The sequence below is a fragment of the Oncorhynchus nerka genome, linkage group LG7 (genome assembly GCF_034236695.1).
Source record: "Oncorhynchus nerka isolate Pitt River linkage group LG7, Oner_Uvic_2.0, whole genome shotgun sequence".
In the NCBI taxonomy this organism is placed as follows: domain Eukaryota; kingdom Metazoa; phylum Chordata; class Actinopteri; order Salmoniformes; family Salmonidae; genus Oncorhynchus; species Oncorhynchus nerka.
Genome location: NC_088402.1, coordinates 1,854,229 through 1,881,051, shown reverse-complemented (window position 1 = coordinate 1,881,051; position 26,823 = coordinate 1,854,229). Strand labels below are relative to the sequence as shown.

At 46.9% G+C, this 26,823-nt stretch overlaps 1 protein-coding gene across 1 annotated transcript in view; it reads right to left on the bottom strand.

Annotated features, from left to right (window-relative positions):
- The window catches only part of spire1a (spire-type actin nucleation factor 1a), a 70,730-nt gene that overhangs the window by 31,714 nt on the left and 12,193 nt on the right, over positions 1-26,823 (bottom strand). Inside the window, 8 exon segments of the mRNA XM_065020108.1 lie at positions 546-691; positions 1,339-1,386; positions 4,774-4,903; positions 6,288-6,371; positions 13,660-13,824; positions 14,488-14,562; positions 16,849-16,974; positions 22,686-22,910. Of these exon segments, the coding sequence (XP_064876180.1) occupies positions 546-691; positions 1,339-1,386; positions 4,774-4,903; positions 6,288-6,371; positions 13,660-13,824; positions 14,488-14,562; positions 16,849-16,974; positions 22,686-22,910 (999 nt within the window).

The window sequence follows — 26,823 nt, the reverse complement described above, 5'->3', positions numbered from 1 at the left end:
CTAGACGCTCTGGACGACACCAACTAGACACTCTGGACGACACCAACTAGACACTCTGGACGACACCAACTAGACGACACCAACTAGACACCAACTAGACACTCTGGACGACACCAACTAGACACTCTGGACGACACCAACTAGACACTCTGGACGACACCAACTAGACACTCTGGACACCAACTAGACACCAACTAGACACTCTGGACGACACCAACTAGACACTCTGGACGACACCAACTAGACACTCTGGACGACACCAACTAGACACTCTGGACGACACCAACTAGACACTCTGGACGACACCAACTAGACACTCTGGACGACACCAACTAGACACTCTGGACGACACCAACTAGACACTCTGGATATTGGTTGATAAAGGACTAGAAACACTTGTTTGTGTGTGCAAGTCAAAATCGTTCTTGTACTCCTCGTTGTAGAAAAAAGGCTTTTGTGTAAGTGATGTATGGATAACACAAACAATCACGTTCTATCCACACACACACACACACACACACACGCACACGTACACACACACGTACATCAGACTCTGAGCTCTCCAGTTCAGACAATGTGGGCGCCTTCAGGAGCCTCTTCCTCTGATGCAGAGCCCCTCCCACCCCGGGAGCTGGTGGACAGGACAGGGTGCTGGTGGCCTGCTTCCTGGGGGCATCTGGAGAGGACAAGTCTGTGGGAAGAGTCAGAGGACAAGGAGAACATTAGTCACAGGGAGACAGGAAAACAAACATTGAGTAGGTCTGTCCAAACTTTTGACTCGTACTGGAGACAGTTCAATGCCTAAAATAAGGGGTTAAATGCACGTACAAAAATAAATAAATGGTTTCCTGATCTTTATGTCTCTCAGATATTTGACAGACACTTCAAGGTGTTTGTACGGGCTAATAGCAGCAAGGCCAACAACACATTAATCAAATCATTACGTATACTGGATATATTTTTCCTATACTTCAAGGTGTCCTACAATTCTAAATCAAGATTATCTTTGGTATGACCTTCTTTAAAAAAATTCCATATAGCTTTAGTGGAATTGTATAAAACGCTGTAAGGACAGATGTCTAAAAAAGACACCAGCATTACGATGGGACTCATTGGGTTAAACTGGTTTACCTCTAGAGGAAACATCAATTATCACTGTGAGAAGGAAAACGTACCTAAATATTGATGGTACCGTCAGTAAAGGCACAAATAGGCACAAAGACAGTCGATTTTAAAGATACAATTTGGTAGTATTCTGAAATACATTTCCTCTCATTCAAGTCCAACACTGTGTACATCATCTCACACACACACACGGTGTGAGAACAGTAATCATACCAGAGCTGCGGTTCAGATCTTGAGGGGTGCTGATGATTTAGTCTGCTCCTAGAAGGGACATCTTCAATATGGTCCTGTCATCATCATTATCACTGTATTCCTCCCTAATCATCAGTCTGTTACAGTCAGGTCTTTAGGCTGCTCCTATAGGAGGGAACATCTACTGTTCCACTGGAGGTCATAAGGTGAATGCACCAATTTGTAAGTCGCTCTGGAGTCTGCTAAATGACTTAAATGTAAATGTAAATCATCATCACTGTATTCCTCCCTAATCATCAGTCTGTTACAGTCAGGTCTTTAGTCTGCTCCTATAGGAGGGAACATCTTCATCATCATCACTGTATTCCTCCCTAATCATCAGTCTGTTACAGTCAGGTCTTTAGTCTGCTCCTATAGGAGGGAACATCTTCATCATCACTGTATTCCACCCTAATCATCAGTCTGTTACAGTCAGGTCTTTAGTCTGCTCCTAGAGGAGGGAACATCTTCATCATCACTGTATTCCTCCCTAATCATCAGTCTGTTACAGTCAGGTCTTTAGGCTGCTCCTATAGGAGGGAACATCTTCAATATGGTCCTGTCATCAACCCTGTTTCTCCCTAAAAAAAATATTTAAAAAAAAATCAACACTACCCCATAATGACAAAGCGAAAACATGTTCAGAAATGTTTGCAAATGTATAATAGTTTTTATTTTTAAAAACACCTTATTTACATAAGTATTCAGACCCTTTGCTATGAGAGTCGAAATTGAGCTCCAGTGCATCCAGTTGCCATTGCTCATCCTTTGACAGTGCATGTCAGAGCAAAAACCAAGCCATTGTCTATAGAGCGCCAAGACAGGATTGTGTCGAGGCACAGATCTGGGCACCAAAAAATGTCTGCAACATTGAAGGTCCCCAAGAACACAGTGGCCTCCATCATTCTTAAATGGAAGAAGTTTGGAACCACCAAGACTCTTCCTAGAGCTGGCAGCCCAGTCAAACTGAACAATCTGGGAGAAGGGCCTTGGTCAGGGAGGTGACCAATAACCTGATGGTCACTCTGACAAAGCTCCAGAGTTCCTCTGTGGAGATGGGAGAACCTTCCAGAAGGACAACCATCTCTGCAGCACTCAACCAATCAGGCCTTTATGGTAGTGGCCAGATGAAAATCACTCTTCAGTAAAAGACACATGACAACCTTCTTGGAGTTTGCCAAAAGGCACCTAAAGACTCTCAGAACATGAGACAAGATTCTCTGGTCTGATGAAACCAAGATTGAACTCTTTGGCCTGAATGCCAAGAGTCACGACTGGCTGAAACCTGGCACCATCCCTACGGTGAAGCATGGTGGTGGCAGCGTCATGCTGTGTGGATGTTATTCAGCGGCAGGGACTGGGAGACTAGTCAGGATCGAGGGAAAGATGGAGCAAAGCATTGAAAGATTCTTGCTGAAAACCTGCTCCAGAGCGCTTGAGTGGCCCAGCCAGAGCCCGGACTTGAACCCAATCGAATATCTCTGGAGAAACCAGAAAATAGCTGTGCAGCGACACTCCCTATCCAACATGACAGAGCTTGAGAGGATCTGCAGAGAAGAAAAGGAGAAACTCTCCAAATACAGGTGTGCCAAGCTTGTAGCATCATACTTAAGACTCAAGGCTGTAATCGCTGCCAAAGGTGCTTCAACAAAGTACTGAGTAAAGGATCTGAATACTTATGAAAATGTAATATTTCAGTTTTTGCTTTGTCATTATGGGGTATTGTGTATAGAGATTGATGAGTGAAAAAACAATTTAATCCATTTTAGAAAAAGGTTGTAAGAAAATGTGGGAAAAGTCAAGGGGTCTGAATACTTTCCCAAGGCACTGTATACCATAGTGAATCACGGTGACGGACAGGCCAGGCAGCCTTTAGTGTTACAGGGTAATCCGCCCCCTGTAGTTACAGGGTAATCCGTCCCCTGTAGGAAGCACGGCACTAACCATACCTAATCATAATATAACCCTACCCCACCATAATATAACCCCACCAACCATCACCCCACCATTACCCCACCCCACCATCACCCCACCCCACCAACCATCACCCCACCCCACCAACCATCACCCCACCCCACCAACCATCACCCCACCCCACCAACCATCACCCCACCCCACCCCACCAACCATCACCCCACCCCACCCCACCAACCATCACCCCACCCCACACTTTAAAGCACGTCTGTCTGTTTGGTTTGAACCTGGTAGATTTCAACATGACATTGATCAGATGGGTGGTGTTATTGTCAGAGTAATTTAATGGACACAAGGGAAGAGGTGATTTGACTTACTGAATTGGAGTCGGATGCATCATGTTAGCTCCACTAACTCACTGCTAGCCTGGGAGCCTGCTAGCTGTCTGAATCGCCGTGCCTCCAGCTCACCTCCAGCGGTTTTGGTTAGTGATTTTTGTGTTATTTCACTGTAGAGCCTCCAGCCCTGCTCAATATGCCTTAGCTAGCCCTTCTGTTCCACCCTCCACACATGCCGTGACTTCACCTGGCTTAACTGGTGCCCCTAGAGACAAAACCTCTCATCGTCACTCAATGCCTAGGTTTACCTCCACTGTACTCACATTCTACCATACCCATGTCTGTACATTATGCCTTGAATCTATTCCTCTGCGCCCAGAAATCTGCTCCTTTTACTCTGCTCCAAACGCACTAGACGACCAGTTCTTATATCCTTTAGCCGTACCCGTATCCTACTCCTCCTCTGTTCCTCTGGTGATGTAGAGGTTAACCCAGGCCCTGTAGCCACCAGTACTACACCAGTACTACACCTATTCCCCAGGCGCTCTCATTTGTTGACTTCTATAACCGTAAAAGCCTTGGTTTCATGCATGTTAACATCAGAAGCCTCCTGCCTAAGTTTGTGTTATTCACTGCTTTAGCACACTCCGCCAACCCGGGTGTCCGAGCCGTGTCTGAATCCTGGCTTAGGAAGGTCACCAAAATCCTGAAATTTCCATCCCTAACTACAACATTTTCCGACAAGATAGAACTGCCAAAGGGGCCGGAGTTGCAATCTACTGCAGAGAATGCCTGCAGAGTTCTGTCATGCTATCCAGGTCTGTGCACAAACAAGTCGAGCTTCTACTTTTAAAGATCTACCTTTCCAGAAATAATTCTCACTGTTGCCGCTTGTTACAGACCCCCCCATCTATCTTCAGTGTTCGCACTGCTAGGTGACCTAAACTGGGATATGCTTAACACCCTGGCCATCCTACAATATAAACTAGATGCCCTCAATCTCACAAATTATCAAGGAACCTACCAGGTATACAAATTATAATCTGTGACACTAATATAATAATGTGTCATATGTGGGAATGAAATGGAGTGAGGGTCAACTTGTGTAACACCGGCCGAGAGCCGGGTCGCGTCCCGGCTGCGTGCAAGCGTGTGTCCTGCTCACCCAGGCGGTTGCGTCGGGTCACGTCAGGTGAAACAGGCCGTAGCTTCCTCTCCTGTTTGATGCCCTCTAAGAGACGCTCATGTAGGGTCTGCGGCCACGCAGGGTGAGGCTTCAACTTCCTTCCAGTAACCTACAAGTAGACAGACAAGCAGATAATGCATTCTGTGCAGGAGGCTCATCAACCATCCACAATAAAAACATGTACTGAAGCAACATACTGAAGCAGCTGCCCTTCCTTTCAATTCAACAAAGCTGGATTCATCCCCTTAGGAGCAAGAAGGCGTCACAAGGGCAATAATTACAGTCTAGAGTGTACAACTGTGCTCTCAGTCGTAGCAATAGGAGGCTGCCAGACACCCTATCTTCCCAATTCATCCTCCTCATCATGTCTGTCGTAGCACAGCAGCTGGGTCTGACGCACTAGACTATTTAAAATCGCGACCATGTTAACAATGTGAAATAGGTCTGCATCATAGACATGCATGCTTTCACATTTCATGTGGTTTATAATATACATATTTGAACAGCACTCCCAGGGTTGAGAGGTGGTCCGAGACTAGGTCAGCACTCCCAGGGTTGAGAGGTGGTCCGAGACTAGGTCAGCACTCCCAGGGTTGAGAGGTGGTCCGAGACTAGGTCAGGACTCCCAGGGTTGAGAGGTGGTCCGAGACTAGGTCAGGACTTGAGAGGTGGTCCGAGACTAGGTCAGGACTCCCAGGGTTGAGAGGTGGTCCGAGACTAGGTCAGGACTCCCAGGGTTGAGAGGTGGTCCGAGACTAGGTCAGGACTCCCAGGGTTGAGAGGTGGTCAGAGACTAGGTCAGGACTCCCAGGGTTGAGAGGTGGTCAGAGACTAGGTCAGGACTCCCAGGGTTGAGAGGTGGTCAGAGACTAGGTCAGGACTCCCAGGGTTGAGAGGTGGTCAGAGACTAGGTCAGGACTCCCAGGGTTGAGAGGTGGTCAGAGACTAGGTCAGGACTCCCAGGGTTGAGAGGTGGTCAGAGACTGGGTCAGGACTCCCAGGGTTGAGAGGTGGTCAGAGACTGGGTCAGGACTCACAGGGTTGAGAGGTGGTCAGAGACTAGGTCAGGACTCACAGGGTTGAGAGGTGGTCAGAGACTGGGTCAGGACTCACAGGGTTGAGAGGTGGTCAGAGACTAGGTCAGTACTCCCAGGGTTGAGAGGTGGTCAGAGACTGGGTCAGTACTCCCAGGGTTGAGAGGTGGTCAGAGACTGGGTCAGTACTCCCAGGGTTGAGAGGTGGTCAGAGACTAGGTCAGTACTCCCAGGGTTGAGAGGTGGTCAGAGACTGGGTCAGTACTCCCAGGGTTGAGAGGTGGTCAGAGACTAGGTCAGTACTCCCAGGGTTGAGAGGTGGTCAGAGACTGGGTCAGTACTCACAGGGTTGAGAGGTGGTCAGAGACTAGGTCAGGACTCACAGGGTTGAGAGGTGGTCAGAGACTAGGTCAGGACTCCCAGGGTTGAGAGGTGGTCAGAGACTAGGTCAGGACTCACAGGGTTGAGAGGTGGTCTGGAGCGGATGAAGTCCAGGATGACCTCATGAGCGCTCTTTACCCTGGGAGGGACGTCTCCATTCAGCTGGAGTAACAACACATCAGAACAGGAGAGGTAATGAGTACACACACACACACAAAATGCTAACGTCAGCTGTTATTGTAATGTAGAGAGGTTAGCATGTCTTGGGATTTTCATATTTGTAGATGAACTCTCACTCATTCAGGACTATCCGTAATCATGGTAGAGAGAATCCACATGAACGGACAATAAACATATTCTATTGTTATTTACAAGAAAAGTGACAATACATTATTTACCATCCATTTCTACTGGGCAGAAAGTAATCGAAACAGCAAACTCATCCAAAACATTGGATGTAATCATTGCGTCCGAGGAATGTGAGTCCAAACACGAGGAATGTGAGTCCAAACACGAGGAATGTGAGTCCAAACACGAGGAATGTGAGTCCAAACACGAGGAATGTGAGTCCAAACACGAGGAATGTGAGTCCAAACACGAGGAATGTGAGTCCAAACACGAGGAATGTGAGTCCAAACACGAGGAATGTGAGTCCAAACACGAGGAATGTGAGTCCAAACACGAGGAATGTGAGTCCAAACACGAGGAATGTGAGTCCAAACACGAGGAATGTGAGTCCAAACACGAGGAATGTGAGTCCAAACACGAGGAATGTGAGTCCAAACACTAAAGTTGAGTCGTTTAATACTGTTGGGTTCTGAGAATATGGAAATATATTTATTCATGTCACTGATGCAGTGCTGAGGTTTAGAGGTTAAGGGTTAGAGGAGGAAGGTATATAGCAGAGGGTCTAGACCACTAGTTAAGGGTTAGAGGAGGAAGGTATATAGCGGAGGGTCTAGACCACTAGTTAAGGGTTAGAGGAGGAAGGTATATAGCAGAGGGTCTAGACCACTAGTTAAGGGTTATAAGAGGAAGGTATATAGCAGAGGGTCTAGACCACTAGTTAAGGGTTATAAGAGGAAGGTATATAGCAGAGGGTCTAGACCACTAGTTAAGGGTTATAAGAGGAAGGTATATAGCGGAGGGTCTAGACCACTAGTTAAGGGTTATAGGAGGAAGGTATATAGCAGAGGGTCTAGACCACTAGTTAAGGGTTAGAGGAGGAAGGTATATAGCAGAGGGTCTAGACCACTAGTTAAGGGTTAGAGGAGGAAGGTATATAGCAGAGGGTCTAGACCACTAGTTAAGGGTTAGAGGAGGAAGGTATATAGCAGAGGGTCTAGACCACTAGTTAAGGGTTAGAGGAGGAAGGTATATAGCAGAGGGTCTAGACCACTAGTTAAGGGTTATAAGAGGAAGGTATATAGCAGAGGGTCTAGACCACTAGTTAAGGGTTAGAGGAGGAAGGTATATAGCAGAGGGTCTAGACCACTAGTTAAGGGTTAGTTAGAGGGTCTAGACCACTAGTTAAGGGTTAGAGGAGGAAGGTATATAGCAGAGGGTCTAGACCACTAGTTAAGGGTTAGAGGAGGAAGGTATATAGCAGAGGGTCTAGACCACTAGTTAAGGGTTAGAGGAGGAAGGTATATAGCAGAGGGTCTAGACCACTAGTTAAGGGTTATAAGAGGAAGGTATATAGCAGAGGGTCTAGACCACTAGTTAAGGGTTATAAGAGGAAGGTATATAGCGGAGGGTCTAGACCACTAGTTAAGGGTTAGAGGAGGAAGGTATATAGCAGAGGGTCTAGACCACTAGTTAAGGGTTATAAGAGGAAGGTATATAGCAGAGGGTCTATACCACTAGTTAAGGGTTATAAGAGGAAGGTATATAGCAGAGGGTCTATACCACTAGTTAAGGGTTATAAGAGGAAGGTATATAGCAGAGGGTCTAGACCACTAGTTAAGGGTTAGAGGAGGGAGGGTCTAGACCACTAGTTAAGGGTTAGAGGAGGAAGGTATATAGCGGAGGGTCTAGACCACTAGTTAAGGGTTAGAGGAGGAAGGTATATAGTGGGTGCAACCAAGCTTGAAATGTGTTGAGTGCAGGGAAGCCTATCTTTCATACTGTTCGTTTCTAAGATCTCTACCCATGTCACTGAGGGTAATGTATAACATTTACATTATGTCAGGATATGTCACTGAGGGTAATGTATAACGTTTACATTATGCCAGGATATGTCACTGAGGGAGAGAGGGTAATGTATAACCTTTACATTATTTCAGGATATGTCACTGAGGGTAATGTATAACGTTTACATTATGCCAGGATATGTCACTGAGGGTAATGTATAACGTTTACATTATGCCAGGATATGTCACTGAGGGAGAGAGGGTAATGTATAACCTTTACATTATGTCAGGATGTGTCACTGAGGGTAATGTATAACGTTTACATTATGCCAGGATATGTCACTGAGGGAGAGAGGGTAATGTATAACGTTTACATTATGCCAGGATATGTCACTGAGGGTAATGTATAACATTTACATTATGCCAGGATATGTCACTGAGGGAGAGGGGGTAATGTATAACCTTTACATTATGTCAGGATATGTCACGGAGGGTAATGTAAAACGTTTACATTATGCCAGGATATGTCACTGAGGGTAATGTATAACGTTTACATTATGCCAGGATATGCCACTGAGGGAGAGAGGGGTAATGTATAACGTTTACATTATGCCAGGATATGTCACTGAGGGAGAGAGGGTAATGTATAACGTTTACATTATGTCAGGATATGTCACTGAGGGAGAGAGGGGTAATGTATAACGTTTACATTATGCCAGGATATGTCACTGAGGGAGAGAGGGTAATGTAAAACGTTTACATTATATCAGGATATGTCACTGAGGGTAATGTATAACGTTTACATTATGCCAGGATATGTCACTGAGGGTAATGTATAACGTTTACATTATGCCAGGATATGTCACTGAGGTTTACACGTTTTATGCCAGGATATGTCACTGAGGGTAATGTATAATGTTTACATTATGCCAGGATATGTCACTGAGGGAGAGAGGGTAATGTATAACGTTTACATTATGCCAGGATATGTCACTGGGGGTAATGTATAACGTTTACATTATGCCAGGATATGCCACTGAGGGTAATGTATAACGTTTACATTATGCCAGGATATGTTACTGAGGGAGAGAGGGTAATGTATAACGTCAGGATATGTCACTGAGGGTAATGTATAACGTTTACATTATGTCAGGATATGTCACTGAGGGTAATGTATAACGTTTACATTATGCCAGGATATGTCACGGAGGGAGAGAGGGTAATGTATAACGTTTACATTATGCCAGGATATGTCACTGAGGGAGAGAGGGTAATGTATAACGTCAGGATATGTCACTGAGGGAGAGAGGGTAATGTATAACGTTTACATTATGTCAGGATATGTCACTGAGGGAGAGAGGGTAATGTATAACGTCAGGATATGTCACTGAGGGAGAGAGGGTAATGTATAACGTTTACATTATGCCAGGATATGTCACTGAGGGAGAGAGGGTAATGTATAACGTTTACATTATGCCAGGATATGTCACTGAGGGAGAGAGGGTAATGTATAATGTCAGGATATGTCACTGAGGGAGAGAGGGTAATGTATAACGTTTACATTATGCCAGGATATGTCACTGAGGGAGAGAGGGTAATGTATAACGTCAGGATATGTCACTGAGGGAGAGAGGGTAATGTATAACATTTACATTATGCCAGGATATGTCACTGAGGGTAATGTAAAATGTTTACATTATGTCAGGATATGTCACTGAGGGTAATGTATAACGTTTACATTATGTCAGGATATGTCACTGAGGGAGAGAGGGTAATGTATAACGTCAGGATATGTCACTGAGGGAGAGACGGTAATGTATAACGTTTACATTATGTCAGGATATGTCACTGAGGGTAATGTATAACGTTTACATTATGTCAGGATATGTCACTGAGGGTAATGTATAACATTTACATTATGCCAGGATATGTCACTGAGGGAGAGAGGGTAATGTATAACGTTTACATTATGCCAGGATATGTCACTGAGGGAGAGAGGGTAATGTATAACGTTTACATTATATCAGGATATGTCACTGAGGGAGAGATGGTAAGTATAACGTTTACATTATGCCAGGATATGTCACTGAGGGTAATGTATAACGTTTACATTATGCCAGGATATGTCACTGAGGGAGAAGGGTAATGTATAACATTTACATTATGCCAGGATATGTCACTGAGGGTAATGTATAACGTTTACATTATGCCAGGATATGTCACTGAGGGTAATGTATAACGTTTACATTATGCCAGGATATGTCACTGAGGGAGAGAGGGTAATGTATAACTTTTACATTATGCCAGGATATGTCACTGAGGGAGAGAGGGTAATGTATAACGTTTACATTATGCCAGGATATGTCACTGAGGGTAATGTATAACATTTACATTATGCCAGGATATGTCACTGAGGGAGAGGGGGTAATGTATAACCTTTACATTATGTCAGGATATGTCACGGAGGGTAATGTAAAACGTTTACATTATGCCAGGATATGTCACTGAGGGTAATGTATAACGTTTACATTATGCCAGGATATGCCACTGAGGGAGAGAGGGGTAATGTATAACGTTTACATTATGCCAGGATATGTCACTGAGGGAGAGAGGGTAATGTATAACGTTTACATTATGTCAGGATATGTCACTGAGGGAGAGAGGGGTAATGTATAACGTTTACATTATGCCAGGATATGTCACTGAGGGAGAGAGGGTAATGTAAAACGTTTACATTATATCAGGATATGTCACTGAGGGAGAGAGGGGTAATGTATAACGTTTACATTATGCCAGGATATGTCACTGAGGGTAATGTATAATGTTTACATTATGCCAGGATATGTCACTGAGGGTAATGTATAACGTTTACATTATGTCAGGATATGTCACTGAGGGAGAGAGGGTAATGTATAACGTCAGGATATGTCACTGAGGGAGAGACGGTAATGTATAACGTTTACATTATGTCAGGATATGTCACTGAGGGTAATGTATAACGTTTACATTATGTCAGGATATGTCACTGAGGGTAATGTATAACATTTACATTATGCCAGGATATGTCACTGAGGGAGAGAGGGTAATGTATAACGTTTACATTATGCCAGGATATGTCACTGAGGGAGAGAGGGTAATGTATAACGTTTACATTATATCAGGATATGTCACTGAGGGAGAGATGGTAATGTATAACGTTTACATTATGCCAGGATATGTCACTGAGGGTAATGTATAACGTTTACATTATGCCAGGATATGTCACTGAGGGTAATGTATAACGTTTACATTATGCCAGGATATGTCACTGAGGGAGAGAGGGTAATGTATAACTTTTACATTATGCCAGGATATGTCACTGAGGGAGAGAGGGTAATGTAACACTACACATACAGCGCATTTGGAAGTTTGTGCCCCACCCTATGAGACAACCAATCAAATAAAAATGGGGGGGGCAAAGCTGTTAAGAAGCCTGTTTTGGACCTAGAATATGTGCTTCTCTTTGTAGTCTATAATAGTTTGCAAGCCCACCCACATCCGACGAGCATCCGAGCTGGTATAGTACGATTCAAGCTGAACCGTAGCCCTAGTCTCAGGTCCTGAGCGCTATGGAGCAGGTTTTCATCAAGAACCTTTCTATACTGTGCTCTGTTCATCTTTCCCTTAATCCTGCCTCAGTCCATGCCTCAGTCCCTGCCTCAGTCCCTGCCTCAGAGCATGATGCCACCACCACCGTAGGGATGGTGCCAGGTTTCCTCCAGACTTGACGCTTGGCATTCAGGTCAAAGAGTCTCGTTTCTCATGATCTGAGAGTCCATTAGCTGCCTTTTGGCAAACGCCAAGCGGGCGGTCATGTGCCTTTTACTAATGAGTGGCTTGCGTCTGTTCTTGGTAATCTCCCTGAACAATTGATTGGTCAGTTTGGCCAGGTGGCCAACCTCTAGGAAGAGTCTTGGTGGTTCTGAACTTCTTCCATTTAAGAATGATAGAGACCACTGTGTTCTGGGGGACCTTCAATGCTGCATAATTTGTGTTACCCTTCTCCAGATCTGTGCCTCGACACAATCCTGTCTCGGAGCTCTTCGACCTTATGGGTTTTTGCTCTGACATGCACTGTCAACTGTGGGACCTTAGAAAAGGGTGTGAATACTTACGTAAATATTTATTTTTAATACATTTGCAAACATTTCTAAATACCTGTTTTCTCTTTGTCATTATGGGGTAGTGTGTGTCGATTTATTAACATTTTTAGGGAGGAATACAGTGATGATGATGAAGATGTTCCCTCCTATAGGAGCAGACTAAAGACCTGACTGTAACACACTGATGATTAGGGTGGAATACAGTGATGATGATGAAGATGTTCCCTCCTATAGGAGCAGCCTAAAGACCTGACTGTAAGACTGATGATTAGGGAGGAATACAGTGATGATGATGAAGATGTTCCCTCCTATAGGAGCAGACTAAAGACCTGACTGTAACAGACTGATGATTAGGGAGGAATACAGTGATGATGATGAAGATGTTCCCTCCTATAGGAGCAGACTAAAGACCTGACTGTAACAGACTGATGATTAGGGAGGAATACAGTGATGATGATGATGTTCCCTCCTATAGGAGCAGACTAAAGACCTGACTGTAACACAGACTGATGATTAGGGAGGAATACAGTGATGATGATGAAGATGTTCCCTCCTATAGGAGCAGACTAAAGATCTGACTGTAACAGACTGATGATTAGGGAGGAATACAGTGATGATGATGAAGATGTTCCCTCCTATAGGAGCAGACTAAAGATCTGACTGTAACAGACTGATGATTAGGGAGGAATACAGTGATAATGATGATGACAGGACCATATTGAAGATGTTCCTTCTAGGAGCAGACTAAATCATCAGCACCCCTCAAGATCTGAACCGCAGCTCTGGTATGATTACTGTTCTCACACCGTGTGTGTGTGTGAGATGATGTACACAGTGTTGGACTTGAATGAGTGGAAACGCACCAGGACCCAGAAAGCATCTGAAGAGTAGAAAAGCTGATCCAGGATCCAATCATATGTCACACGATTGGTAAACAACAGGTGTAGACTAACAGTCACATGAAAATAGCATGAGCTCCTCCTGTCCAGCCAATCTTATTCATTATGATCTGAAAGGCAAAACTAAATCACAGAGCAGGACTCCGCAACGTTTCATGAACATGAGCTCAGCGACGTGGGACCGGGCTAACAGATGAGACCGTCCCTTCACAATGACTTAAAAAACCATGATCCATCATTCCTCTAAGGTGATATTCTTCATGTTTAAGTCCCTCACCATGACGTTCCGTAGTTTGTATCGTTTGAAGCGGATGTCATCCATCAGCATCTCGTAAGGTGTGAGCTGGAACTCTACAGGTAGAGGGCTGTACTGTCTCTCCTGGACCTTCTTCAGCTTGACCCCGTTACGCAGGTCACCCATCACCTGCATCCAGAACTTAGCCTGAGGGACACAGGATAATAGCAGGGTTGGGGTTCATTTCATTTCTAATTCAAATTCAGAAAGTTTCAACCAAATTTCAATCCTACATTTTCCTCATTTTACAGAATTGGAATGAAACTTCCTGAATTTAAATTGACTGGTTGCCCAGCAACCAACCACAGACAATAGTATCAACATTTAGATGTTCCTGTGTTGAGCAATAAAAGAATTATGGTCTGTCTTACCACACCCTCGCGGCCTTTCTTACCACACCCTCGCGGCCTTTCTTACCACACCCTCGCGGCCTTTCTTACCACACCCTCGCGGCCTTTCTTACCACACCCTCGCGGCCTTTCTTACCACACCCTCGCGGCCTTTCTTACCACACCCTCGCGGCCTTTCTTACCACACCCTCGGCCTTTCTTACCACACTCGCGGCCTTTTCTACCACACCCTCGCGGCCTTTCTTACCACACCCTCGCGGCCTTTCTTACCACACCCTCGCGGCCTTTCTTACCACACCCTCGCGGCCTTTCTTACCACACCCTCGCGGTCTTTCTTACCACACCGTCCGCAGCGGATTCTTCTGGTTCTCAGGGATACAGTATAGTCAAGCTAACTTCCGTTCCCCCTGAAAAAGTGATGCGGGGACTTTTTGCGCCCGCTACTTTAGGTCACGCTTACCCAGTCAGCGTTCTGTAGCTCGTTGACATCTCTGATTGGTTCCTCTCCGGTGTCTCGCTCCATCCGCCGCAGGTTCTACAAGGTACAGGGGGAAGACAGAAATGGAGAGCGTGAGAGGTGATATGTTTAATACAGGAGTTATGTTGCTGTGCACTAGAAACAGAACTCTGGGTCAACACCAGAAGGCCATGGGCAGTGTTATTTATCCGTTGTATGTCTGGAGGATGGCGGGAGGATGGCGGGAGAGAGAGGGATGGCCGGGAGGAGAGAGAGGGATGGCCGGGAGGAGAGAGAGGGATGGCCGGGAGGAGAGAGAGGGATGGCCGGGAGGAGAGAGAGGGATGGCCGGGAGGAGAGAGAGGGATGGCCGGGAGGAGAGAGAGGGACGGCGGGAGAGAGAGGGACGGCGGGAGAGAGAGGGACGGCGGGAGAGAGAGGGACGGCGAGGGAGGAGAGGGACGGCGAGAGGAGAGAGGAGAGGGACGAGAGGAGAGGGAGAGGAGAGGGACGGCGAAGAGGAGAGGGACGGAGAGGAGAGGGACGGCGAGAGGAGAGGGAGGAGGAGAGGGACGGAGGGAGGAGAGGGACGGCGAGAGGAGAGAGGAGAGGGACGGCGAGAGGAGAGAGGAGAGGGACGGCGGGAGGAGGGAGGAGAGGGACGAAGCGAGAGGAGAGGACGAGGAGAGGGACGGCGAGGAGAGGGACGAGGAGAGGGACGAGAGGAGAGAGGAGAGGGACGGCGAGAGGAGAGAGGAGAGGGACGGGCAGAGAGAGAGGAGAGGGACGGGAGAGGGAGAGGAGAGGGAGAGAGAGAGGAGAGGGACGGCGAGAGGAGAGAGGAGAGGGACGGCGAGAGGAGAGAGGAGAGGGACGGCGAGAGGAGAGAGGAGAGGGACGAGAGAGAGGAGAGGGAGAGCAGAGGAGAGAGGAGAGGGACGGCGAGAGGAGAGGGACGGCGAGAGGAGAGGGACGGCGAGAGGAAGAGGGACGGCGAGAGGAGAGGGACGGCGAGAGGAGAGGGACGGCGAGAGGAGAGGGACGGCGAGAGGAGAGGGACGGCGAGAGGAGAGGGACGGCGAGAGGAGAGGGACGGCGAGAGGAGAGGGACGGCGAGAGGAGAGGGACGGCGAGAGGAGAGGGACGGCGAGAGGAGAGGGACGGAGAGAGGAGAGGGACGGCGAGAGGAGAGGGAGGAGAGAGGAGAGGGACGGCGAGAGGAGAGGGACGGCGAGAGGAGAGAGGAGAGGGACGGCGAGAGGAGAGAGGAGAGGGACGGCGAGAGGAGAGGACGGCGAGAGGAGAGGGACGGCGAGAGGAGAGAGGAGAGGGACGGCGAGAGGAGAGAGGAGAGGGACGGCGAGAGGAGAGAGGAGAGGGACGGCGAGAGGAGAGAGGAGAGGGACGGCGAGAGGAGAGCCAGTCAGTCAGTCCCTTGCAGTCATCCCAGCATGCCTTGGGCTTCCCTCGGACTGGCTGCTGACTGTGGACTCGACCCAGTTGAAACACTCCCTTGTGAATCATTCATCTCCTTACTGACTCAGTGAACTAATGTAAATGGTCTCGCAGTAACTAGGCTAATTAGTTTGGACCAGGAACCCTTTCTGAATAGGGAGAAACCTGGACAGTGCCTTCTGGTCAAATATGGATAAACTGACAACACACCAAGCAGCTTAGTCTCCTTTTGGAGATGTGCCTTGCCTGGTTAAGATCCTCATTCTGAGCAGGTCTGCAGAATATGGGATCATTCTAGCTAATTGATCTTTTATACACTTCTACTGTTAGAGCTGTTGATCAGACTCCGGGCCTCTCCAACACAGACTCTCAAACATGTCAAACTAATCAGCTGCTGCCGAGTCAGGTACCTCACCTCTTGAATAAACGTGTCAGGGGCGTTCTCACCTCTTCAGTGAGTGAGGGATTGGGTGAATAAACGTGTCAGGGGCGTTCTCACCTCTTCAGTGAGTGAGGGATTGGGTGAATAAACGTGTCAGGGGCGTTCTCACCTCTTCAGTGAGTGAGGGATTGGGTGAATAAACGTGTCAGGTACCTCACCTCTTCAGTGAGTAAGGGATTGGGTGAATAAACGTTTCAGGTACCTCACCTCTTCAGTGAGTGAGGGATTGGGTGAATAAACGTGTCAGGGGGCGTTCTCACCTCTTCAGTGAGTGAGGGATTGGGTGAATAAACGTGTCAGGTACCTCACCTCTTCAGTGAGTGAGGGATTGGGTGAATAAACGTGTCAGGGGGCGTTCTCACCTCTTCAGTGAGTGAGGGATTGGGTGAATAAACGTGTCAGGGGGCGTTCTCACCTCTTCAGTGAGTGAGGGATTGGGTGAATAAACATGTCAGGGGCGTTCTCACCTCTTTGGCACTCCTGATCTTCTCCAGGAAGCTGCGTAGCTCTCTGGTCTCGGCGTAGAGCGCCCGACACACAGCCTGGTAGTGGTTAGGGGCATCAGAGGGGCTGGGCAGGTGGGACGTACACAGCTGGAGGGAGGAGGGACGGCAGACAAGGTCATATACTGATAATTTAATGTATACACAGATCATTAGAGGAAGGAGCTTGAGATGACAGCTCAGAACAGTGTGCCGGAGAGAGGTTGTTGATGGATGATGTTCCCTAGCAACGGGCTCTAGTAAGTAATCCATTATCAGGACAATATCGTTTAGAAAACACATAAAAAATGCAATACATTAGGAAAGTATTCAGACCCCAAATTGTATTTGTCACATGCGCTGAATACAATCTGACTGAAATGTTTACTTACCAAGCTCTCAACCAACAATGTAGTTCAAGAAAAATAGTTGATTCAATTTAAAAATAAAAAAATTATTAAAAAAAGTTAACAAGCAATTTACAAAACAATAATGAGGCTATTATACGGTTAGTAGAATAGGTTAGTAACGAGGCTATATACAGGGGGTACCGGTTAGTAACGAGACTCTATACAGGGGGTACCGGTTAGTAACGAGACTCTATACAGGGGGTACCGGTTAGTAACGAGGCTATATACAGGGGGTACCGGTTAGTAACGAGGCTATATACAGGGGGTACCGGTTTGTAACGAGGCTATATACAGGGGGTACCGGTTTGTAACGAGGCTATATACAGGGGGTACCGGTTTGTAACGAGGCTATATACAGGGGTACCGGTTAGTAACGAGGCTATATACAGGGGGTACCGGTTAGTAACGAGGCTATATACAGGGGGTACCGGTTAGTAACGAGGCTATATACAGGGGGTACCGGTTATCAACGAGGCTATATACAGGGGTACCGGTTAGTAACGAGGCTATATACAGGGGGTACCGGTTAGTAACGAGGCTATATACAGGGGTACCGGTTAGTAACGAGGCTATATACAGGGGTACCGGTTAGTAACGAGGCTATATACAGGGGGTACCGGTTAGTAACGAGGCTATATACAGGGGGTACCGGTTTGTAACGAGGCTATATACAGGGGGTACCGGTTAGTAACGAGGCTATATACAGGGGGTACCGGTTAGTAACGAGGCTATATACAGGGGGTACCGGTTAGTAACGAGGCTATATACAGGGTACCGGTTAGTAACGAGGCTATATACAGGGGGTACCGGTTAGTAACGAGGCTATATACAGGGGTACCGGTTTAACGAGGCTATATACAGGGGTACAGGTTAGTAACGAGGCTATATACAGGGGGTACCGGTTAGTAACGAGGCTATATACAGGGGGTACCGGTTAGTAACGAGGCTATATACAGGGGGTACCGGTTAGTAACGAGGCTATATACAGGGGGTAAAGTGACTAAGCATAGTTAATAAACAGCGAGTATCAGCAGAACAAAGACGAATTTGTTGTTAAAAATCAGTCTATGGTTTGTGGGTAGAAGCTGTTACGGAGCCTTTTGGCCAAGACTTGGCCAAAAGAGTCAATGCAGGTAGACTAGGTAGCTATTGGTTAACTAACTATTTATCAGTCTTAAGGCTTGGGGGTAGATGCTGGTCAGGGTCCTGTTGGTTCCAGACTTGGTGCATCGGTACTGCTTGCTGTGTGGTAGCAGAGAGAACAGTCTATGACTTGGGTGACAGAGGGCTTTCCTCTGACACCGCCTATTATTGGGGCGGCAGGGTAGCCTAGTGGTTACAGCATTGGACTAGTAACCGAAAGGTTGCAAGTTCAAATCCCCGAGCTGACAAGGTACAAAATCTGTCGTTCTGCCCCTGAACAGGCCGCCATTGAAAATAAGAATTTGTTCTTAACTGACTTGCCTAGTAAAATGAAGGTAAAATAAAATAAAAATGATATAGGTCCTGGATGGCAGGAAGCGTGATGTGCTGGACCATTCGCACTACCCTCTGTAGAGCCTTACATAGTCAGATGCAGAGTAGTTGCCATACCAGGTGGTGATGCAACCGGTCAGGATGCTCTCGATGGTGCAGCTGTCGAGAACCTTTTGAGGATGGGGGTACAGGTTAGTAACGAGACTCTATACAGGGGGTACCGGTTAGTAACGAGGCTATATACAGGGGGTACCGGTTAGTAACGAGGCTATATACAGGGGGTACCGGTTAGTAACGAGGCTATATACAGGGGGTAAAGTGACTAAGCATAGTTAATAAACAGCGAGTATCAGCAGCTCAAAAACTCATTTGTTGTTAAAAATCAGTCTTATGGCTTGTGGGTAGAAGCTGTTACGGAGCCTTTTGGCCAAGGCTTGGTGCATCAGTACTGCTTGCTGTGTAGTAGCAGAGAGAACAGTCTATGACTTGGGTTACTGGCGTCTGAATTTTCTGGGCTTTCCTCTGACACAGCCTATTATATAGGTCCTGGATGGCAAGAAACTTGGCCCCAGTGATGTACTGGGCCGTACGCAGTACCCTCGGTAGTGATGCCAAGCAGTTGCCATAACAGGTGGTGACGCAACCGGTCAGGATGCTCTCGATGGTGCAGCTGTAGAACCTTTTGAGGATCTGGGAAGCCATCCCAAATCTTGTCAGTCTCCTGAAGGGGAAGTGGTGTTGTCGTGCCCTCTTCACGACTGTCTTGGTGCGTTTGGACGATGATAGTTTGATGGTGATGTGGAACTTGGAACTCGACCCTTGCCATTCCAGTCCCAACGATGTTGATGGGGGCTTGTTCAGCCCTCCTTTTCCTGTAGTCCACGAGCAGCTCCTTTGTCTTGCTCACATTGAGGGAGAGGTTGTTGTCCTGGCACCACACTGCCAGGTCTCAGACCTCCACCCTATAGGCTGTCTCGTCGTTGTCGATGATCAGTTGTTGTGTCGTCAGCAAACTTACTGGTGTTTGAGTCGTGTTTGCCCACGCAGTCGTGGATGAACAGGGATTACAGGTGGGGGCTGAGCATGCACCCATGAGGGGCTCCAGTGTTGAGGATCAGCATGGCAGATGTGTTGTTGCCTAACCTTACCACCTGGGGGCAGACCATCAACATGTCCAGGATCAAGTTGCAGAGGGAGCTGTTTGGTCCCAGGGTTCTTAGCTTAGTGATGAGCTTTGAGGGCACTATGGTGTTGAACATTGAGCTGTAGTCAATGAATAGCACTCTCATAGGTGTTCCTTTTGTCCAGGTGGGAAAGGGCAGTGTGGAGTGCGATTGAGATGTGGATCTGTTGGGGCAGTATGCGAATTGGAGTGGGTCTAGGGTTTCTGGGAGGATGGTGTTGATGGGAGCCATGACCGGCCTTTCAAAGCACTTCATGGCTACCGACGTGAGTGCTACGGGGCAGTAATCATTTAGACAGGTTACCTTAGTGTTCTGGGGCACAGGGACTATGGTGGTCTGCTAGAAACATGTTGGTATTACAGACTCGGTCAGGGAGAGTTTGAAAATGTCAGTGAAGACACTTGCCAGTTGTGTACTGAAAGCATGTGTGAACCGTCTGGCCCTGCGGTTTTGTGAATGTTCACCTGTTTCAAGGTCTTGCTCATGTCGGCTACGGAGAGTGTGATCACACAGTCGTCCCGAACAGCTGGTGCTCTCATGCATGAGTCAGTGTTGCTTACCTCGATGCAAGCATTAAAAAAAAGCATGGTAGGCTCGCGTCACTGGGCAGCTCGTGGCTGGGTTTCCCTTTGTAGTCCGTAATAGTTGAAGCCACATCCGATCAGCGTCAGAGCCAGTGGAGTAGGTTGACGCTTTGCCTGTTTGATGGTTCGGAGGGCAGGATTTCTTATCAGCTTCCGGGTTAGAGTCCCGCTCCTTGAAAGCGGCAGCTCTAGCCTTTAGCTCAGTGCAGACGTTGCCTGTAATCCTTGGCTTCTGGTTGGGATATGTACGTACAGTCACTGTGGGGATGACGTCATCGATGCACTTATTGATGAAGGCGATGACGAAGGTGGTGTACTCCTCAATGCCATTGGATGAATCCAGGAACATATTTTAGTCCGTGCAAGCAAAACAGTCCTGTAGTGTAGCATCCGCGTCATCTGACCACTTCTGGATTGAGAGTCACTGGTACTTCCTGCTTTAGTTTTTGCTTGTAAGCAGGAATCAGGAGGATAGAATTATGGTTATTATTTACCAAATGGAAGGAAGAGCTTTGTACGTGCCTCTGTGTGTGGAGTAAAGGTGGTCTAGAGTTATTTTTCCTCTGGTTGCACATTTAACATGCTGGTAGAAATGAGGATAAAATGGATTTAAATTTGCCTGCATTATAGTCCGTAGACACTAGGAGCACCGCTTCTGGATTAGCATGGTCTTGTTTGCTTACGGCCTGATACAGCTCGTTGAGTGCGGTCTTAGTGCCAGCATCAGTCTGTGGTGGTAAATAGACAGCTACAATAATACAGATGAGAACTATTGGTAGATAGTGTGGTCTACAGCTTGAGGTACTCCTTACCAGACGTAGCTGTTCTGTCCTGCCGATGCAAGGAAAACCCAGTCAAATGGACCAGTGTCATCGTTCAGCCACGTCTCGCAACACGAGATATTACAGTTTAATGTCCCGTTGGATAGTCTTAATCGTAGATCGTCCATGGTAACTAATGGTGAATTACCGTGATACCGGCAGTTATTTGATTAACAATCACCGGCTGAAGAAATGTCATGACCACCACAGCCCTACTAGAGACCTATACATACTGATGCCCCTTACAAGAAGAGCAGAAGGGAAGGCTGGAGAGAGAGAGACAGCCCTACTAGAGTCTCATCCTATAGCCTGGTCCCAGACCTGTTGTCTCCTTCTATAGCCTGGTCCCAGACCTGTTGTCTCCTCCTATAGCCTGGTCCCAGATCTGTAGTCTCCTCCTATAGCCTGGTCCCAGACCTGTAGTCTCCTTCTATAGCCTGGTCCCAGACCTGTAGTCTCCTTCTATAGCCTGGTCCCAGATCTGTAGTCTCCTCCTATAGCCTGGTCCCAGATCTGTTGTCTCCTATAGCCTGGTCCCAGACCTGTTGTCTCCTCCTATAGCCTGGACCTAGATCTGAAGTCTCCTCCTATAGCCTGGTCCCAGATCTGTAGTCTCCTTCTATAGCCTGGTCCCAGATCTGTTGTCTCCTCCTATAGCCTGGTCCCAGATCTGTTGTCTCCTCCTATAGCCTGGTCCCAGATCTGTTGTCTCCTTCTATAGCCTGGACCCAGATCTGTAGTCTCCTCCTATAGCCTGGTCCCAGATCTGTTGTCTCCTTCTATAGCCTGGACCCAGATCTGTAGTCTCCTCCTATAGCCTGGTCCCAGACCTGTAGTCTCCTTCTATAGCCTGGTCCCAGACCTGTAGTCTCCTTCTATAGCCTGGTCCCAGATCTGTTGTCTCCTCCTATAGCCTGGTCCCAGATCTGTTGTCTCCTCCTATAGCCTGGTCCCAGACCTGTTGTCTCCTGCTATAGCCTGGACCCAGATCTTGCCTACTCAATTGCTCATTGTAAACCCAAACAAACAGTTTGGTATGACAGCACAAAGGACTGGCACTCAGGCTAGTAATTAGACCAGTACCATTATAACATGTTTCAGGTAACTATGTAGTCGAGACAGTCAGACCAGTACCATTACAACATGTTACAGGTAACTATGTAGTCGAGACAGTCAGACAGGACGTACCATTATAACATGTTACAGGTAACTATGTAGTCGAGACAGTCAGACAGGACGTACCATTATAACATGTTACAGGTAACTATGGAGTCGAGACAGTCAGACCAGTACCATTACAACATGTTACAGGTAACTATGGAGTCGAGACAGTCAGACAGGACGTACCGTGAGGACGTCTCTGAATCTTTTAATATTACAGACAGTGTTTGGGTCTTCCTCCTCCTCGGTGGCCTCGTAACCTTCATCGGGGCAGGGGTCCCTCTCCTTCTCTGCCACGTTGGTCATCATGTCGATGAGTTGCTCCAGAGGCAGACTGAGCTCTCTCTCCTCGCTCTCCTTCAGACTGTAGTCCAACGCCTTGTAGATCATGATTCCCAGAGATTCAATCACCTACAGGACAAAAAAAAAAAACTGGCCGTTATTCACCACATACGGAGCCAGTAGACACTAACTAACTCCAACAGCCGGTGTTTCAGTCACATACGGAGCCAGTAGACACTAACCAACTCCAACAGCCGGTGTTCAGCCACATACGGAGCCAGTAGGCACTAACCAACTCCAACAGCCGGTGTTTCAGTCACATACGGAGCCAGTAGACACTAACCAACTCTTACAGACGCTGCTCCCAACTCCTACTACCATTAGGATTCCCCAATGACACAATATGAAGACCAGTCCAGACAAAACACTGAGTGTATCAGATTGGCCATCCAAGACCAGATCAGGGTGATAACCAACTCCTCAATAACTGACACAAAGTAACATTCCATGACCTCAGGCCCAAGTGAAACTATGACAAAAATAGTTCCTGAACTCAAATACCAAATCTGTCTATGTGGTGACTAAAATAAATCAGAAGTGTTTTAGTGTTATGTAACCTAATCCGCGTCTCTCTGGGCACCAGGGTGGGCATGTGGAGGAGCGTGATTGACAGGCAGCACAGGCCAGGTTAAAACATCTGATAACAGACTCATTGTCAGACAGCTACTGTACTTTTTCCCCACTTCATAAATGAACTAGGCTTCTTTAAAAAAAAAAAGGTTTACATTCACTAATCAGATAAGTCTGTATAGCCTTCTCCCACTAGAATAAACGATATCAAATCACATTTTATTGATCACATACACACATTTAGCAGACGTTAATGCAGGTGCTTGTGTTCCTATCACCAAGAGCAGCACCTAACACACATCTAAAAAACGTCAAATAAAGGAATTAATATATAGAAATGTTTATTTACTAACCCCCATTCAGGAAGTACTTTGACCACTTGACTTCCTCCAAACCCCCCAGCATGATGCTGCCACCTGAGGTGCGACTACTTATGGAAATGAGATGCAGGTCTGCATTTATATTTTCAATAAAATTGCAAAAATGTCTAGAAACATGTTTTCACTTGGGCATTAAATGTAGATGTCTGAGAGAATAAATCTATTCAGGCTGTAATCCAGGCCAACATGAAATCAAGGGGTATTAATACTCTGAATGCATGTGTCCATGGTATCTCAGCAAGTAAACCAAAGATCTTGTTTGTATTTTCCTTGGATTCCATGTCGAGACTTGCCAGTGACCACTAAAGTGACTCGTCCGTGTAGCCTAGTGACTCGTCCGTGTAGCCTAGTGACTCGTCCGTGTAGCCTAGTGACTCGTCCGTGTAGCCTAGTGACTCGTCCGTGTAGCCTAGTGACTCGTCCGTGTAGCCTAGTGACTCGTCCGTGTAGCCTAGTGACCACTAGTGACTCGTCCGTGTAGCCTAGTGATTCACGAACAAACGGCTCTCTGGACGAATCGTTTAGAACTGAATTGCATCGGTGAGAGACATTGGGCTCCCTAATTTGCATACTGCTCTTACTGGTTTTTTGGCAGTTATCTGCAGATAAATTCTGAAAACATTTGAAGATGTTGAATCCTCACCGCAGAAACAATAGGTAGTGGCGCAACAGCTTCATTCTGGTCCAAAATGTGATAAAAGAAAACCAACTGAAGGTTATAAAAGCTAATGATACTCATATGGTATTAAAGATATTGAAATAGGCCAATAGATTTGAGTCAAGTGTCGACAATGGAGTAGTCAACTGCTGCTTTCCTGTGCAAAACTGTCATTCCCATGTTTCCCATGGGGCGGCAGGGTAGCCTAGTGGTAAAACTGTCATTCCCATGTTTCCCATGGGGCGGCAGGGTAGCCTAGTGGTAAAACTGTCATTCCCATGTTTCCCATGGGGCGGCAGGGTAGCCTAGTGGTAAAACTGTCATTCCCATGTTTCCCATGTTTAACAGCTTCATTAGTGGTAAAACTGTCATTCCATGTTTCCCATGGGGCGGCACAGCCTAGTGGTAAAACTGTCATTCCCATGTTTCCCAGAGACAGAACCCTAGTGGTAAAACTGTCATTCCCATGTTTCCATGCCTCACAGGCAGGGTAAGCCTAGTGGTAAAACTGTCATTCCCATGTTTCCCATGGAATCGTCGACAGGGTAGCCAGTGGTAAAACTGTCATTCCCATGTTTCCCATGGGGGGCGGCAGGGCAGCCTAGTGGTAAAACTGTCATTCCCATGTTTCCCATCACCAGGGTAGCCTAGTGGTAAAACTGTCATTCCCATGTTTCCATGGGGCGGCAGGGTAGCCTAGTGGTAAAACTGTCATTCCCATGTTTCCCATGGGGCTAACGGCAGACAGCCTAGTGGTAAACTGTCATTCCCATGTTTCCCATGGGGCGGCAGGGTAGCCTAGTGGTAAAACTGTCATTCCCATTTTTCCCATGGGGCGGCAGGGTAGCCTAGTGGTAAAACTGTCATTCCCATTTTTCCCATGTTTAACACCCCTTCATTATTCAATCATTGTATATTCTATTTGTATACATGTGGGGGTGCACAACTAGGTTAAACTACCGTCTGTCTACCACAGAGACAGAACCCTGCACGTCTTGGTAAACTGCATCTCACAATCCCTTAACTTTCTTCCATGCCTCACAGTCACCACAGTAACCAAACACCAAATAAGCTAACGACTAACGACACCCCTAGCACAATCTAACCACCTATTTAGTAGTTCTTAGCAGTAAATAACTACTTTTAGATCTAACGATCGACACCCTAGCACCACCACCGAATCTAACGTCGACACCCCTAGCAACACCACCGAATCTAACGTCGACACCCCTAGCAACACCACCGAATCTAACGTCGACACCCCTAGCACCACCACCTAAATTAACTAAGAAACTAGCAAACCATGGAATTCAAATAATTGAACAAACGGTCAATTAGCAAAACCTAAAAACTAATGTTGGTAAGTCGACACCCCTAGCAACATTCCCTCTGTAATGTTCTAACGCTGCGACACCCTTCAACATTAGAGGAGGTGACTAACGTCGATCCACCAAGTGAGCAACAAATCTAGACTCAGAGGGAAACCCCCTAGCAACACCACCTGAATCTATTTTAACGTCGACACCCTAGCAACCAACATCTAACGGGATCTAATGATTCGAAAACACCCCTAGTTCACCACCGAATCTAACGTCGACACCCCTAGCAACACCACCGAATCTAACGTCGACACCCCTAGCAACACCACCGAATCTAACGTCGACTGGGCCCTAGCAACACCATGCCGCGGGGACCCGGGCAACACCACGTTTAACGACACCCTAGCAACAACACATGGGATCTAACGTCGACACTAGCAACATGCCCTGAGGACTGCGGGCAACACCCCTAGCAACACCGAATCTAACGCCGGGCAACACCCCTAGCAACTGCCGGGAATCTAACGGGGACACCCTAGCAACACCACCGGGGGACTGCCGAGCCCATGCCTAGGGATGAAGCCAGTTCTGCACACCCCTAGCAACACCACCGAATCTAACGTCGACACCCCTAGCAACACCACAGAATCTAATGATCGAGACCCTAGCAACAGAATCTAACGATCTCTGGGTAACACTCCCAAAACAATCTAACACTCAGACACCCCTAGCAACAACACTAATCACGTCACACCCTATCAACACCACCAGTCAAACGTCGACACCCCTAGCAACAACAATGAATTTAATAAGTCTCATGGTGGTAGTGACGGCACATTACTGATTATCCATCATTTATTGTTTTATTCATTTAATTCCAAGTCATCATCTCATCTCTACACAGCTTCTGCCTACGTCGTCTGACAAAAATCACTATTTAGTAGTTCTTAAAAGTAAATAAGTCCTACTTTTATGACTGCTGAATACCAACTATCAATCACTGAGATCATGTAAGCAACTGCTTTCTATCCCTCTCCATCACAGAACAGACAAGT